Raw genomic sequence first — 14,885 nt, forward strand, 5'->3', positions numbered from 1 at the left:
GACCTCAATACAAAGGACTAAACAAATGCACCCACATACCTCCCTAGGGATGGACATCAGGGATTGATATTCTAAACAGGTAGTGATCACCTTGAAGAGTCACTGATCCAACCCCTACAGGAAAAGCCCCTGTTCTGCATTTATGCCCCCTTGCTATGTGACTCACTTCCCCATCTGATCCCAATTTAATTAATTTCACCTCAACAATTCTTATTGGCTGACCATAGTTTTGAACATTTTCCCCTACCTTGCACCCACCTCACCTTGTGGCTTTGCTCTATAAAAGTCCCTAGAAAAGACAGAGTCTTGGGTAACCCACTCGGGTCCCCCTTTTGTCCCTTTCTTGGACAGAAGCTTTCTTTCCCTCAATAAATATATTCTGCTCTTGACCTCCGTCATTCCTAACATTCATTCTTCGATTTTAGAGAACATGAACGTCCCAGATATCGTTCAGGTTAGGAGTTTTTATTTTTCTGTATCACTACTGCGAACGGAGTAATTCTTTAGGCATCCTCTAAATTGTTAATGATTTTTATATTGGTATCTAGGCACCTCAGTAGTTTTTCTAGTTTGTCAATTAATTCTCTTAATTGTCTTGGAAGAGAAAAAGATATCTGTAAACAACAAAATTAGCTTCCTTTTCTTCCCTCCTCCATGTTTTTATCTCAATTCCTTCTCATGTGAACGAGAGCCCCAGAATATGCTGAAGGGCAGCAAGGACACTGACGTCATCCTGTGTATGACTTTAATGGGAGTATTTCTTTCAGTTTTAAAATATGATGCTCATTAGAGGCTGCTTGGTTCAGTCTTTTCTTCTCTTTTAATTTGCCAAGATTTCTTTTTCCGTTCTTTTTTTTAAAATCATAACTACAAATTGACTTTTACCAAATACCCTTCGGGATCTATCAGGATGTTTGTATTTTCATTTAATCTCAATATGTTAAACTACTTTAATGTACTTGCTAATGTATCATCTTTGCATTTCTTTTTCTTTTTTTTTTGTACCGGCAATCAAACTCAGGACCTTGTGCTTGCCAGGCAGGCACTTGTGCCGCTGAGCTATATCCCCAGCCCTCATCTTTCATTTCTGAGATAAAACTAGACTACTATAAAATATTCTTTTATTACAGTATAAGTTTTGAATTGCTAATATTTTTGTTTATATTAAAATATTTGCCTCCACTCTCATATCAAAGGTAGTAGATAGTTTTCCTTTTTATGTGCTATTACTGATTTTTTTAGCAGGCCTGTGCTAGTTTAGGAAAATAGTTTAGCGTGTTTGTTTTTCTTCTATGTTCTTTAAATAAGATTTGTACGTTATTTGAAATCATAAAGGGAGAAAAACATTTGAGAGCTAACTTTAATTGGCAAGTCACTGACTGTAACCTATACCTTGTTCAACTCGTCCCCAAAGTATGAAACACATTATGCAGTGAAACATGGTGTTACATCCAGAACAGCTAGGATAACTGAGGTCTCATAAACAGGCAGAAGCTTCATTTTTAATTGTTAGAACATTGATAGAAATTCTCAAACTGCCAATGTCCTACATTACACAGGTAGTTTTTAAAAAATAGGAATAAAGTTCTTGAAAGATACATTACACGAAAATTAAAACAATGTAAAAAATTATGGGTTTGCCAATGTCAAAATCACATCAGAGAGTAACTCAGATAATTTTCTGTTCGTCATTACAAGGGAACACGAACTCACCTTGGATTTAATCGCTTGGATGTTTTGTTCCACTTCTTCAATGTCTTCAGTGTTTTCCAAACGTTCGTATGCAGCGCTTCGAGTGCCTTTTATCAGATTTAAAGGTAACGCAGACATACCATAGGCCTAAAAAATGAAACACTTTCATGAAGCTAAAAACCTTCTTAGGGTAGTAACCTGAAAATGGGTAGCTGGAAAGAGCAGAGTCACTGAAGAACACAGTATGCGGGAGTGAATCACAATTGTAGTTTCGTAATTCTCTCATTTCCACTTACATTTTTGTTTATAACACTATTCCAGGGTGGATGAGCTATAAATTTAATGTAAATAATACTGTATCAAAGTAAGGTGCTATAACTTCAGGCTAATTAAGTTAGGATAGTGAAAAAATAAAAGCAAATTACAAAATTATTTTCTATTAAAAGAAGTATAATTTTCTTCAAATGTCCAGAGTAAATTTTAGAAAACACAAGTGCGTCAATACATACATGGTATTTGTTGAATCTATCCATTACCTATATATGCAATTTATTTAAAAGTTCTATATACTTATAACCAATCTTTTTGCTAAGTATTTGAAATATTTTCCAAACTGTAGTTTTAACTATTAGCACTAAGAATAAATTATTATATGTACTACATAACCTCTCATAGTCACCATCAATGTAACATTCAACAGCATTTGCCATGTGGCCAGTACTTGGAATAATTATTGACTGTTTTTGTTTTTATTGAGACAGGGTCTCTATGTAGTTCAAGCTGACCTTACACTCATTATGTAGCTGAGCTTGCACTTGCAGCAAACCTCCTGCCTCAGCCTCCTGAGTGCTGGGATTCCAGGTGTACACCACCATTCCAGGCTATGATTGATTTTTACACAGAACATTGATAACTATCATCTCCTGGTCACATCACACTCAGAAGCAATACAAAACTATAATTTTAAATCTTTTGTCATTTTTCTTCTGAGCTTACAACCAAACTATTGTGCCCAGTCTCCCCTGTGGATGGATAGGGCCATGAGACTAAGTTTTGGACAACAAATATGGTCAGAAGTAAAAAATGCCACTTCTTAGACTTCATCTCATTCTGTGCTGGATGGAATCCTGTAATGCACTAACTGCTTACAAGATTTTTCAATCTTCTAATTAGTATCCTTTAAGATGCTTCTGGACTAAGAAGGGTATTTTTCAAAGTTTACTCATCGGAGTTCAAGGATTCTTGGAAGGTGGCTGTAGGACCATTACAGAAGGCAGTTAGCCATACAAAGACCTGTTGCTACTTTAACTAGAGCAATTCTATTCATTCACCTCTCTATATATTTCTGATATGCATATATATGAGAATATACAAATAAGTATATCAAAACTTCAGGATAGTTTTACATGTTGTTCCATCATTTTATTCAGTGAAGCAGAATTGTTTATAAGTCCCATGAAGAGACTCAAATGGATGTAATCCTGTGTACTCACCAGCTTGTTAACCTTATCTTATGCCTCACACTTGTTCACAGTTCTTCAAAAGTCTCTCATTTTGCACGCCTTCTGCCTCTGTCAATATCACACCTTAATACATGAGGTGCTTGTATAGAACACCTGCCTTCTTTTCCTACTTCATTGGCAAATTTCAGTGCCACCCAGGTCTTGGCTGAATTACACCACATCTGAAAAGTTTTCCCTGACTTGTACACGTGTCTTGCTTATGTTGCATAACAATGTATGTTTAACACTATTGGTCTGCACACTTGTTTTATTACTCACTCTGCCAAATTTGCCTGATCAGATTTCCCAGCTAGGCTACGACACTGTAGGAGACTGCATGGTATGCTGGGACTAACTTTCTTTCCTCCTGCCTTTACAGTATTCCACAAACAAATGTTTACTAAAATAATTTTTCTAAAATGGTAATATTTGGCCAAGAATCTTTTTAAGAAGAGTGAGTTCTTAACTGACATGAAATTATTTCTTTATATTAAATTGATTTAATAGAAGAGCTGAACCAAATTCCTAAATAGCTTAATGTAAAGGATTTCAGAAAATAAAATTATGTCATTGGTAACAACTTTTGCTAACATGAGACCAGAATACAACACTTTTTTCTAAGTTCTTAAATGTCTAAAGACAGCAAATAGAAAAAAATAACCTCTCTGGTTGCCAGGCTCTTAGCTTGTATTTTAGATTGCATGTTTAAGTTTCAAGGATTATCAGAAAATTCAACTATAATATTTAAATTTTTACTCAGCTTGAAATAAACTTTTACAAAGCATTAAGGTCTTTAAGTAATAATCTTTTGCATTTAACTTCAGACTTCTTTGGGAAAAAATGTTCAAAAACACCTTTTCAGGAATTAAAATTTTATTGCTTACTACTGCCCTCTAGTGAATTTCAAGAAAATCAATAAGGCTAAACAGATTGCATAGTAGTTTAAAATGCTCCAAGGATGACTACCATTGCCTCCAATTTTATTTAACTTCGACTAATAAATCATCAACTGAACATTTTAAAATAACGTAGCTGAACTAAAAATCTTTTCTTCTACCTTCTTGCACTGTTCAGGTTAGAATGGCCCCTTTTATCTATGTAGTTCTGCTTTATCTACAATGAGTTTCTAATTATAAAATGGGATTAGAGCAAAGGGTCCACAGCAAGCACTATCGGTAGACATAACATAAACATCTACCACATATTTGTAAAATCTGTTAAGGTTGTACCTGCTGTTACAGCTAATAAGCAATTCATTCAGTAAGCACACAAGTGTTCAGTTCTAAGAAAAATATACATTCATACATATGTTCTCACACTTTATACAGGTGAAATTTAGATGCATCTTGACATTGAAGTATCTTATAATCACTGGCTAGGCAGAAGATATGACATAGTTATAACTATCTGCATATTCACAAATTTGGTCACACTTGGTTACATTACATAGTCACTTTCAGTCAAATTACATGCATTCTGGGTATAAATACCGATTTTAACTGCCATGTATGTCTTGTAAAATAATATTACGATTTGACATTGAAATAAAAAGTTAATGTGTGAAGAGGAAGAAGGCGAAGAAGCATAAACAGGCAACTACGCACTGACACAGGTGCATAATTCAGCACTGACACAGGTGCATAATTCAGTATTTCTCCGCAGAGCGACAGTCAAGTGCTTTACAGACTTGAGAAAAGGCAATACATGAAGGAAGCTATTCTGCATTTTTTCTACTTAGGTGTATGCAAAGGGATTGGCTTCCAACATTGCAAGACATGAAGCAAGAACAAAACAAATTAGATTTACGCATAGGTGTCTACAGCTTCGGAGTAAATCCCAGAAACAAGAGAACATTCAAGAAAAGCCATATCATCAGTACAATAAAACATGGATATTGAGACCAAATCCAAAAATGAGTCAGAGGTCTCACACTACAACTGTAAAGTTTCCGAAATGTTTTTCCAATTTATTCACTCATAGCTTGTTACATATGCAGAAGAGTGATATGACTTTTTAAAAAGTATATAAGACCTAGAGATTTCTCCCACTAAATATAAAGCATGAATTACAAACGGTAAGAAAGCATGGTCAAGGTCTTTCCCCATCATGGCACATAAAATAGCAGGGCATCTTACTACCTACCAGTGGCACAGACTCCAAGAAATATACTGTCACATGGAAGGTGAGAAATTTCACTTTTAAGGAGGACTTCCGTCTCCAGATATTGAGGACTTCTGCACTAGTTCATCAGACCCTATGTTTGTTTGTTTTTTTTTTGTTTGTTTGTTTTTCTCCGGTACCGGGAACCAAACTCATGACCTTGCGCTTGCCAGGCAGGCGCTTTGCCACTGAGCTAAATCCCCAGCCCCCTCATTAGACACTATGGACTGAATGTTTGTTTCCTCCACCCCTAATTCATGCTGAAACTATCCCCAGTATGATGGTGTTTGGAAGTGGAACCTTCTGGAGGAATGGTAGGTCCCTTGTAAGATCTGTGACAGAGATACAACCTTGCTTTCTGCCTTAGCCCTCTAAATATGTGAGGAAAAATAAGAGCAGACACCGACAGCAAGCCAGAAAGTGGGGTCTCAACAGATGCCCAATTTGCCGGCACCTGGAGGGTAGACTTCCCAGCTGTCAGAAGTAAATGCTTGTCCTTTAAACTAGCCAGTCTATGATGTCTTTCTTACTAACACAAACTTTCAATAGGCACAAAAAGAAAACACTGAACGTTTTCACAAACCTTTAATAGGCACAAAAAGCAAACATTAAATGTTTTATTTCTGTATTTGAACCTTTAAATTATCATTTTAATTTTCTTTAATCTACTAGCTTTCATCTTCCATTAACTGTACATATTATGACAATAGTGTTTTTCTTGGAGGCCACATTTGAAGTTTTATTGATATGGTTCTACTCTAAAAAGTGTAACTGTCTCTATTTCAGTATCCTAAATAATGCATTTTGCATAAAAATATCATTATTCAACATTTTCCCACTTGGTGGCACCAAAAAAATTAAAATTTCTACAGAGACATTTGTGCCTGGAGGTTTTACTTTTTAAAAAAGTATTAGTTTCCTTTTAATTTAAGCTTAAAGAATAGGCAAACTCATATAGTATTTGACATTCTTCTACAAATGAGCACCTAATTATCAGGCTGTTTCTAATGACCTGATACTTTGGTCAAAATCTTAGTTAGATTTAAATAGTCCAGTAGTCTCTAACCTAACAAAAATACATTATCTACGATATTCACATCTGACTGACATATAAAGTAAAATATCTCTAGCCTCATACAAAAAATTTAGTTCCAAATTATGTAACAGACATGATTTTACATTTAACTAGTTATTTGCACTTGGGGTCAAATTACTCTATTAGTTTCTCATTTTGGTTCTTATATCAAGGTTAGGTCTCTTTGTGAAAATGTATATGTTGGTTTTGGGGGTTATTGTGCAAGGAGGAACAATATAATACAGGACACATACTTTATATGATTATTTATAAGAATCACCCAAAGAACAATATACAGAAGAGTGCAGGAAATCTGTCCACACACCAAGACCAAGGAATCCAGCCGAGAGCCTGGATCCCACAAAAATGTCCTGCATGCGTCTAGGTGAAGACCTACAGCTCATAACAATGCTTCTCACAAATCCAACTGGAGGCCCAGAGCCAATAACAATATCTCATGCAGCCCTTTTTCACAGATATGCACTGGGAAGGCCCAAAGGTCAGTGCTAGAATCTAGGAAGTCTGTGCCAGCAGGGTGAAGGATCTGTGCTAGCAGGCTGAGGGATCTGCACTGAAGCCAGGAAGCGACGCTCAGAAGAACCAGAGCTCTCCTGAAAGGTACAACAGCCATCCTCAGCAACAGTGAGGTCCCAAGCTCCTCCGATGATCAAGGAAGCCAACGCAGCAAGCTCCTTCAGGAGCCTGACCTGTGCACCTTCTTCCCCTCCGGAGCCAGGAAGCGATGCTCAGAGTGAGGACAGAGCTCCCCCAAAGTGAACCAAAGCTATTCTCAGTGCCAACGAGGTCCCAAGCTCCTCGGAGGATGAAAACAGCCAAGTTCATCAGGAAAGCTACCATGACAAGGTCCTCCAAAACAACCAATAGCTCCTTACAGCTTCCACCAGCTCCCAACAGCCTTTCTCCGCTCCCAATAGCGTCCTTCTCCTTCTCCAGTTCTGCCTCTTGTGCTGCTGGCAACAGTCCCCAGGTGGGCCTCCTACACTCAGCACCACGCTTACTCAGTTCATCTGGGGTTGTAAGTTGACCACCAGTTGTCAATCCACTACAATATACTATAACCTCTCACATGCTAAGTCATATGAAAAGTCCAATATTCAAGCTTTTCCATAATACGTTATGAGAAAAAACAAAAATAGTGGTCTTAACTACCTATTTACAGTAAAACCACCTCTTTGTAAATGTTTTCAATTATTTTGTACTGAAACTTGAGTAATTTACCATATTGATCCATTTTTACAGATGGGAAGCTAGGGACAGGATATTAAATTTCATACCAAGATTCACACTCATGACTGGAGCTCATTAGACACACTATGGTACCCTCATAAACAGGATGGGGCCATAATCCTAAGGGAAGTAAACCCCAACACACAGGCTTAAATAGCGCATGGTTTCTCTTATATGAGAAATTCAAATAAAAGACAGATAATAAAAATAAAAGATCAAAATAAAAGACAGATAATAGAAAATAGGTAGACAAATGTTTCACAAAAGGGAAGGGACTGAGAGATGGCAGAAATGAAAAGAGAACCAAGAGTACAAAGTGCACGCACGAAGGCCCCAAGAGGAGTGTCATCATTATGCACTGCAAACATGGACTAAAAAAAAAAGTAAAGATTGAAAAATTTGGCCTAAACCACAGTTCACAGCACAACATCTGTACTGAGCTCTGAGTGTATTCACAGTGCTATTTAAATGATACTTATCTGTCTAACCCTAGCCTCCAACTCCAACTAACCATCACTTAACTACGAATGCCTCTGTGATTGACTCACCTTTGAACAATTCAAATTTCAAATAACCAGTTTTAGCATCTGGTTGACTTTCATTGAGAGAGAAAAGAAGGAAAACTATAGTTTGACCCATTGGAAACTATGAATGTTTACGTTAATAGTGTCTTAGTTGAGTGGTCAACAGACCCTAAAACTTGCTGTATTGTTTAGTTGTTTGATCAAATCCTCACAATGTACTACTCAAATACTCTTCCTTTATTAAAGAGGAAAACATTTAGATGGTAAAACAAATTAAAGGGTCTATGGGGGCTGGGGATTTAGCTCAACGGCACAGAGCCTGCCTGGCAAGTGCAACGTCATGAGTTCGATTTCCGATACTGGGAAAAAAACCAAAGGATCTATGAACATAAGATGCATATTTAAGATTCTCCACCATATACATGATTGTATTGCTTATGTGGCTTCAAGAAAACTTAAAACTCAGAGATGACCTGACTTGTGCTATTACATGAGGCTCTTTCCCTTGGCCTCAGGCCTTAAGTGGCCCTTCCCTATCCATACAGTAACTCTTCAGGGTCTGTCTGGTTCCCAGCCTCAGTCTTATGATAAGGTTCTCTGGCTGCTTTATCAATGTCCTTAAGCCCAGCCCTCTATACTCTGGAAAGCTAAGACTAACTTAACTTATTTAGTATGATTATTATACTTGGTTTAAATGGTAATTTTGAAAGCTTTAATTTGAATGGTACAAAGCATTATGTTAGTTTAAAATATCTATTCTATAATAATATTCTTTCTTACCAGTTTTAATAACTGCACTGATTTTTTTCCACTCCCATTCTCCAGCTCTATAGCTTATAATTTTGAGCTGCCAGATTAATATCTTTAACATGTGAGATCTCATTATTTTTCCATTCAAAACCTTCCAAGGCTTTATAACCTCAGTCATAACAAAATCTGAAATCCTAGTCAGGGTCTTCAAGGTACTACACAACATGAACTCTCACTACCTCTCATGTAAACTTTTTCTCTTCCCTTGTTCACTGAGCTCCTACCACAACGGCTTTGCTTCCTTGTGACTATCCGAATAGAGCACACAATGCCTACCGCGGGATCTTTGCACTCTCCTGTCCTGGCTGGCTTTTCTGTTCTTCTGTCTGCTTAACTGCCAGGACAGCCACTCTTGGCAGTCCTGTCACAGCATCAATCTTCACTACTGCCTATCCCCTATGCTGCCTTGCTTTGCTTCATAGTATTCACCTCTTGGCCACTGGGAGACAATTTTCCACGGGTCTTTTGCTTCTACACATTTTATAAGCCAGGTACTAATGGCCCTTCTTTTCTGTACTATCTTTTCAAGGAGGACTGTAAAGTAAGTAGCCTTGGTAGATGCCAAAGTAGTTCTCCAGAGCACAGCGCGGGCACATCTGCTGTCCATGTGAAAACACAGCTTCTCTAAGCTCGGAGTTTCTCTTCTGCAACGCAGCCACGAAGCACAGGTCCTTCAGGTTTTCTCCTGGTTCCCTGTGGGAACCAGGACTAAGGAAATAAGCACAATGCCACGGCTATGGGAGCCATACAGCTTCAGCCACAATCCACAGACCTGTGGCAAACTACAAGGAGGGCAACATCCCAGACCTTCATCATTCTCCACGATGTCCTTATCTATTGTTTTTCTCTTTTTCTCTTTGTTTTTTTCTGACTAATCTTTCATCTACTGCTCTTTCATATCCCTATAGCGATCAAAGCACTTTTACAAATAGTGTCTCGCGACCTTTAAAAATCCCTAGAAAGCATTTTCTATTCTATTTAATTAGAAAGACACTGACCTAGGAAGGGTAAAAAACAAACTCAAGCTTAGCATTACAAATCAGCCATAGAATAGTGACTAGAGTTTCAGGTCTAATTTTTAACTTGTGTCCTACACGTATGTGCTTCCTAGAAGGTAAATACTAACATGTTGTACATCTATTCTCTGCGATGGAAAGAAATCACCATTAGTATTAGACGGCAAATTCCTCATATGCTAATACATAAAAATAAAACATAGTAATCACCAATAAAACAGTACTCATTAGCACCTGCAACGTATTAAAATGTATACATTCTTCCCGTATACATTATGACACATGAATGATCATGAACAAAACTAGATCCTGCTATTATACCAATGACCCTAAAGGAAGATGTATTGAAACAATCACCAAAAATGTTTTCCTTATAATTTTTCTTATTTGCAAAAATCTAGATTGCTCTAAATGTAAAATTTATTAGTCAGAAAAGGTTCCAGATAATTTAAAGTTTTTTGTACTACTCTGCAGGAGAATGAAGTATTTATCATTTTTTTCTCTTAAGTAATTTCAGCAAAAGTCTCATAGAACACTTGTGTGTAAGTAATTTATAAGTCATACCTTGCTACTTGCAGAAAAACTGGAAAAAATGCAAAAACTAAAGTGTGGGAGACTATTAGACTGTATATACTAGAAAAGTATCAAGCTAGGTAATAAAGTACCTGATTTTAAAAGCCCTGTATCTCTGGGAGAAACTGCGGCCCTGTCTTTTGTATAAAAGGACATCAACCAGGGCACTTCCATCTTAAACTCTAGTCTACCCTAGGCTCCCCCTACCCCTTACACCAGACTTTCAGGAAACACCTATTCATTTTAAATTCTGAGAACATAGCTGCAAACCAAAGACAGCTTATCAGGCTGGGGATATAGCTCAGTGGCACAAGCGCCTGCCTGACAAGCATGAAGTCATGAGTTCAATTCCTGGCACACACACACACACAAAATACAAAGCTTATCAACAGCCAAGGACTTTCTGTTCCCAGCTCTTCCTCGCAGCAACCCTTTGGATCCTCCCCTTATGTCACTCAGGCACTTAAACTAGCCAATCGTGACAGAGTGTACACCTTTGAATTCAGCCAATGACGTTAGAGGACAGCTGCTTCCCGTGCATGAAGGCTTATACATCCTGGTTCCTGCTGCTTGGCACACCTGCCGCCTCACGTCTGAGTGCACTTGAACCCTTCTGCACAAGTAAACTTGCCTTGTGGAGCTCTCCTGCTCACTGTCTGAGCGCATTCTTTCTGGCACCAACAATTTTAGTCCGGGGGCTCACTTCCAACATCGCCAAGTAAGACAAATCTACTGAAGCAGTAACAGGTACTAATTTACTGTTCAGAGCTCCAGTTGCTTAGATATCGAAATCTGGCACTATATAGTACATATCCCACCTACAAGGTTCAAAAGTCATGAAATCTGTTTTCAGATATTATATTTCACAAATATAGATTGTTATGGTTTGTGTCTAGATGTCCTCCCAAAGCCTCAAGCACTTGGGGGTCGGGGCAGTTCAGAGGTGGCTGAATCCAGAGTGTGTGATGCTGGGATTAAAGGTGTACGATCAGTTCATTGCCAGCTTGGTACCGCCCTAATCCTAGCAGCCTGGATAGAACAGAAAAGGGGCAAAAAGACCTTGTTAAATTCAGCTGTTGGTTTTGCTGTCTTCTTTCGCCCTGCACCACCCTGCCTTGAAGCCAGCCAATTCTGGACTGAAACCTCTACAGACTATGAGCTAAATAACCTTTCCCCCTGAAACTTCGGGTGTCCGGTAGTTTGTCCCAGAAAGGAGAAAAGTAAACAAGACAAAGATAAAACACTTGTCACTAGTCAAAAATTTACCATCTTCCAAAGTAAACACAATCAAAGGAAAATTGACAAAGAACTAAGACATTTTAAATAGGAAAACAGAACTAGCTTAACTAGATTACTAAGGTTAAGAGGCTGCTTTATAATGTGATTGTCTCATTGTAACTCGATTACTACCTAACACTTACCGTGTATGTTATAGCTGCCAACATCCCGATCAGGGTGAGAGAGCTGATGGAGAAGGACAGTGCGGCCAGCCCATCTGCAGGGAGGGAAACACTGTTATGAGTGGACACGTGTATCCCCCAAGTGTTCACACTCAGCCAGTCATACAAGATACAAGTCACTCATTGCTCACACATTCTTAAGGAGTCAAATAAACATAAAACCATGTCTTTGAAATGTTAACTCCAAGTACAGAGATATTAAAGGGCTCTTTCACAAAATCATTTATGAAAGATCTTTCATACCAGCTAAGATTCTTCAGCTCTAAAAATTAGGAGGAAAAGTACTGTTGGGTTAACGGGCCAAAAAAGAGATACAGGAACTATCAGGTACTCAAGGAGTGATCTAACAAACTGCCCGGGCTTTCCCAGGGGCAGAGTCTGGGAAGTAACAACACGCAGGAAAGCCACAGGTCCTCACTCCTCCTTCCCTCCTCGATCAGCCCTGATACACCCAGTCCTTCTTTGAAATTTTCAGATAAACCTGTAATGTATGGCATGAAACTAAAATCTTAGAGCTTACTTCACTTTTCAACTGGAAAGGATTAGATTGCCTATTTAACATACAAATAAAAGCAAACACAAACAGAAAATAGTTTCAAAAGTAACAACAAAAACAGGAACACTTTGCTAACAAGTAGGGTTTATAACATTATTTAAAAGAAAGCCATGAATAAGGAGCTGAAGTGGCACACAAATATATCAGATTACAAAACAAACTACCATGAACATCTGACCCATGTTAAATGAGAGTAAAAATATTTGTAGGTTTAATACAGATCTTGTTGGGCATGTATTGACCTAGTATAGATGTAGTTCCTATGAGACCTAGTACAATGTTCTGATTGAATTAGTAAATATCTTCATGAATACTAATAAAACTATAGATCTTCTTAAAGCTCATGTCTCAGATTTATATAACACATAAAAAGAGCATACTAACAAATTCACAAGTTGTGTAAAACATTTTTAAGCTGTTTTTATTTTTTGGTTTTTTTGAGACACAGTCTCACTAGACAGTTCAGGCTGCCCTTGAACTCAATATGTAAGCCAGGCTGGCCTCAAATTGGCAGAGATCCTCCTGCCTCAGTCTCCTAAGTGCTGAGCTTATAGGTGTGTAATTTTTTAAAGTTTTTAAAAGTATATTTTAAAATTGTATTTTATCAAATCAAAGACATTTTGATGCTGTTACTTTTCTGCTCTAACAGCAGTCTTAACAAAAGATAATGTTCATACCACTAAAATATCTCACTGACAGTAATTTTAGTACCATCATTTATAAAATACATATTAAAAGCAGATATATAAGAATATAAACAATTATGTCTTAGAATTGATAAAATGAAGAATTATGCTAACATTTTAGCCAATCAAAAACTTAGTAGTATTAACAGTAAAAATCAGCAGAACCAAAGATTCAAAGTTAATCTTTAATGATTATTCACATTTTTTGAAAGAATGACATGAAAGATACTAAAAATAAATTCTCTTAATAAAGCAGGGCCCATGATGTGGGCATACACCTAAATAAATTCTATTGATACAAAGGTGTGATACAGTCTTAAAATGCATCTTTGCTGCACTAAAAAGGAACCAACTACTTACACAGATTTTAAAACATTATTCAGTGAAAGGGGCCAGATATGCTCAAAAATACAATTATAAATATACCAGCAAAATTATAACTGTGCTATCTCATCTGCAAAATATTAACCAAATAGGCAGACTGAGGAAATTTCTGTAGTGAGGGATATGTAGATAAGTTGCACACTTTTACTGATCATACTGATTGTACACATGCACATATAAGATGCATGCCTTTTGCTTCATGTAAAAACTGCATAGTTTTTAAAAATTAAATATACTAGATGCCTAAAAAAATTCAAGGAGATAGAAAAGACAAAAATACTAAAAATTAAGAATAGTTTCTGGACATAAAAAGTAGATCTTGAGGGATCAGTGAAATGTATTCTAGAATGTGGTTTTTAAGATTTGAGACTATGGATGGATAGATAGAGACAGATATATAGATACTAAAGAAACAGAGAGTACAAAAATCAGATTATTATTACCTACCTAATCATTGATTCAAATCAAGTAGTATTGATGGACTAGTATAAATTATGGAATAATGTCTCAGGTAGAAAAATAGTTACTTGAAAACCTGAAGGAGTTAACTGCTGGAAAGGAAGCTCTCTATTTCTCAGCAATAGGGTCAAGCAATACAAATCCTGATAATTCAACAGTAAACACCAATCCTGCTATCCTTATTCTTACTGGAAAGCAAGAAAATTTAGAAGAAAATTGTCTCAGCAAGAAGCAAGAAAACTGACCAAAGAATGTATAGTACCTATTAGAAAAAATATTCACAAAAGCAATGTATTTTTTCAGTGTAATGTATTTTAAACATAAACATTCTAGGTTTTTTTGAAGATCCATTACAGTGTCAAAGTGTTCATGAAATTTTGAGTCATAGTATGCAAATATAAATATAAAAACATATGTGTGCGTGTGTCTGTGTGTGTGTATTTTTTTTTAAGGCAGGGCCCCTCAGTATGTAGTTGATGCTGTTCTTGAACTCACTACATAGCCCAGGCTGGCCTTGTACTCATGGCATGAGTACTCCTGAGTGCTGAGATTACAGCACTACCATCACATCCAACCACAAATTTTTATCTGATACTACTTTCTAACAGTAAAGCTGTTTTTTAGTGACTAAGCATCTTTCTTAACCTACTCACTGAACTTACCTGTATTTTTCCTTCAACAACCAGAACAAGACAAAGATGTCTACTATTACCCCTCCTCTTCAACATAGTACTCAAAAC

General features: G+C 37.0%; 1 protein-coding gene across 1 annotated transcript in view; it reads right to left on the reverse strand.

Annotated features, from left to right (window-relative positions):
- The window catches only part of Lmbrd1 (LMBR1 domain containing 1), a 104,567-nt gene that overhangs the window by 40,903 nt on the left and 48,779 nt on the right, over positions 1-14,885 (reverse strand). Inside the window, exons 7-8 of the mRNA XM_005404466.1 lie at positions 12,022-12,095; positions 1,714-1,839 (exon numbers count right to left, since the gene is read on the reverse strand). Coding sequence (XP_005404523.1) covers positions 1,714-1,839; positions 12,022-12,095 — 200 coding nt within the window. The remainder of the gene's footprint in view (positions 1-1,713; positions 1,840-12,021; positions 12,096-14,885) is intronic.

This window comes from Chinchilla lanigera, unplaced genomic scaffold, assembly GCF_000276665.1.
Source record: "Chinchilla lanigera isolate Chin_1 unplaced genomic scaffold, ChiLan1.0 scaffold00087, whole genome shotgun sequence".
NCBI lineage: Eukaryota > Metazoa > Chordata > Mammalia > Rodentia > Chinchillidae > Chinchilla > Chinchilla lanigera.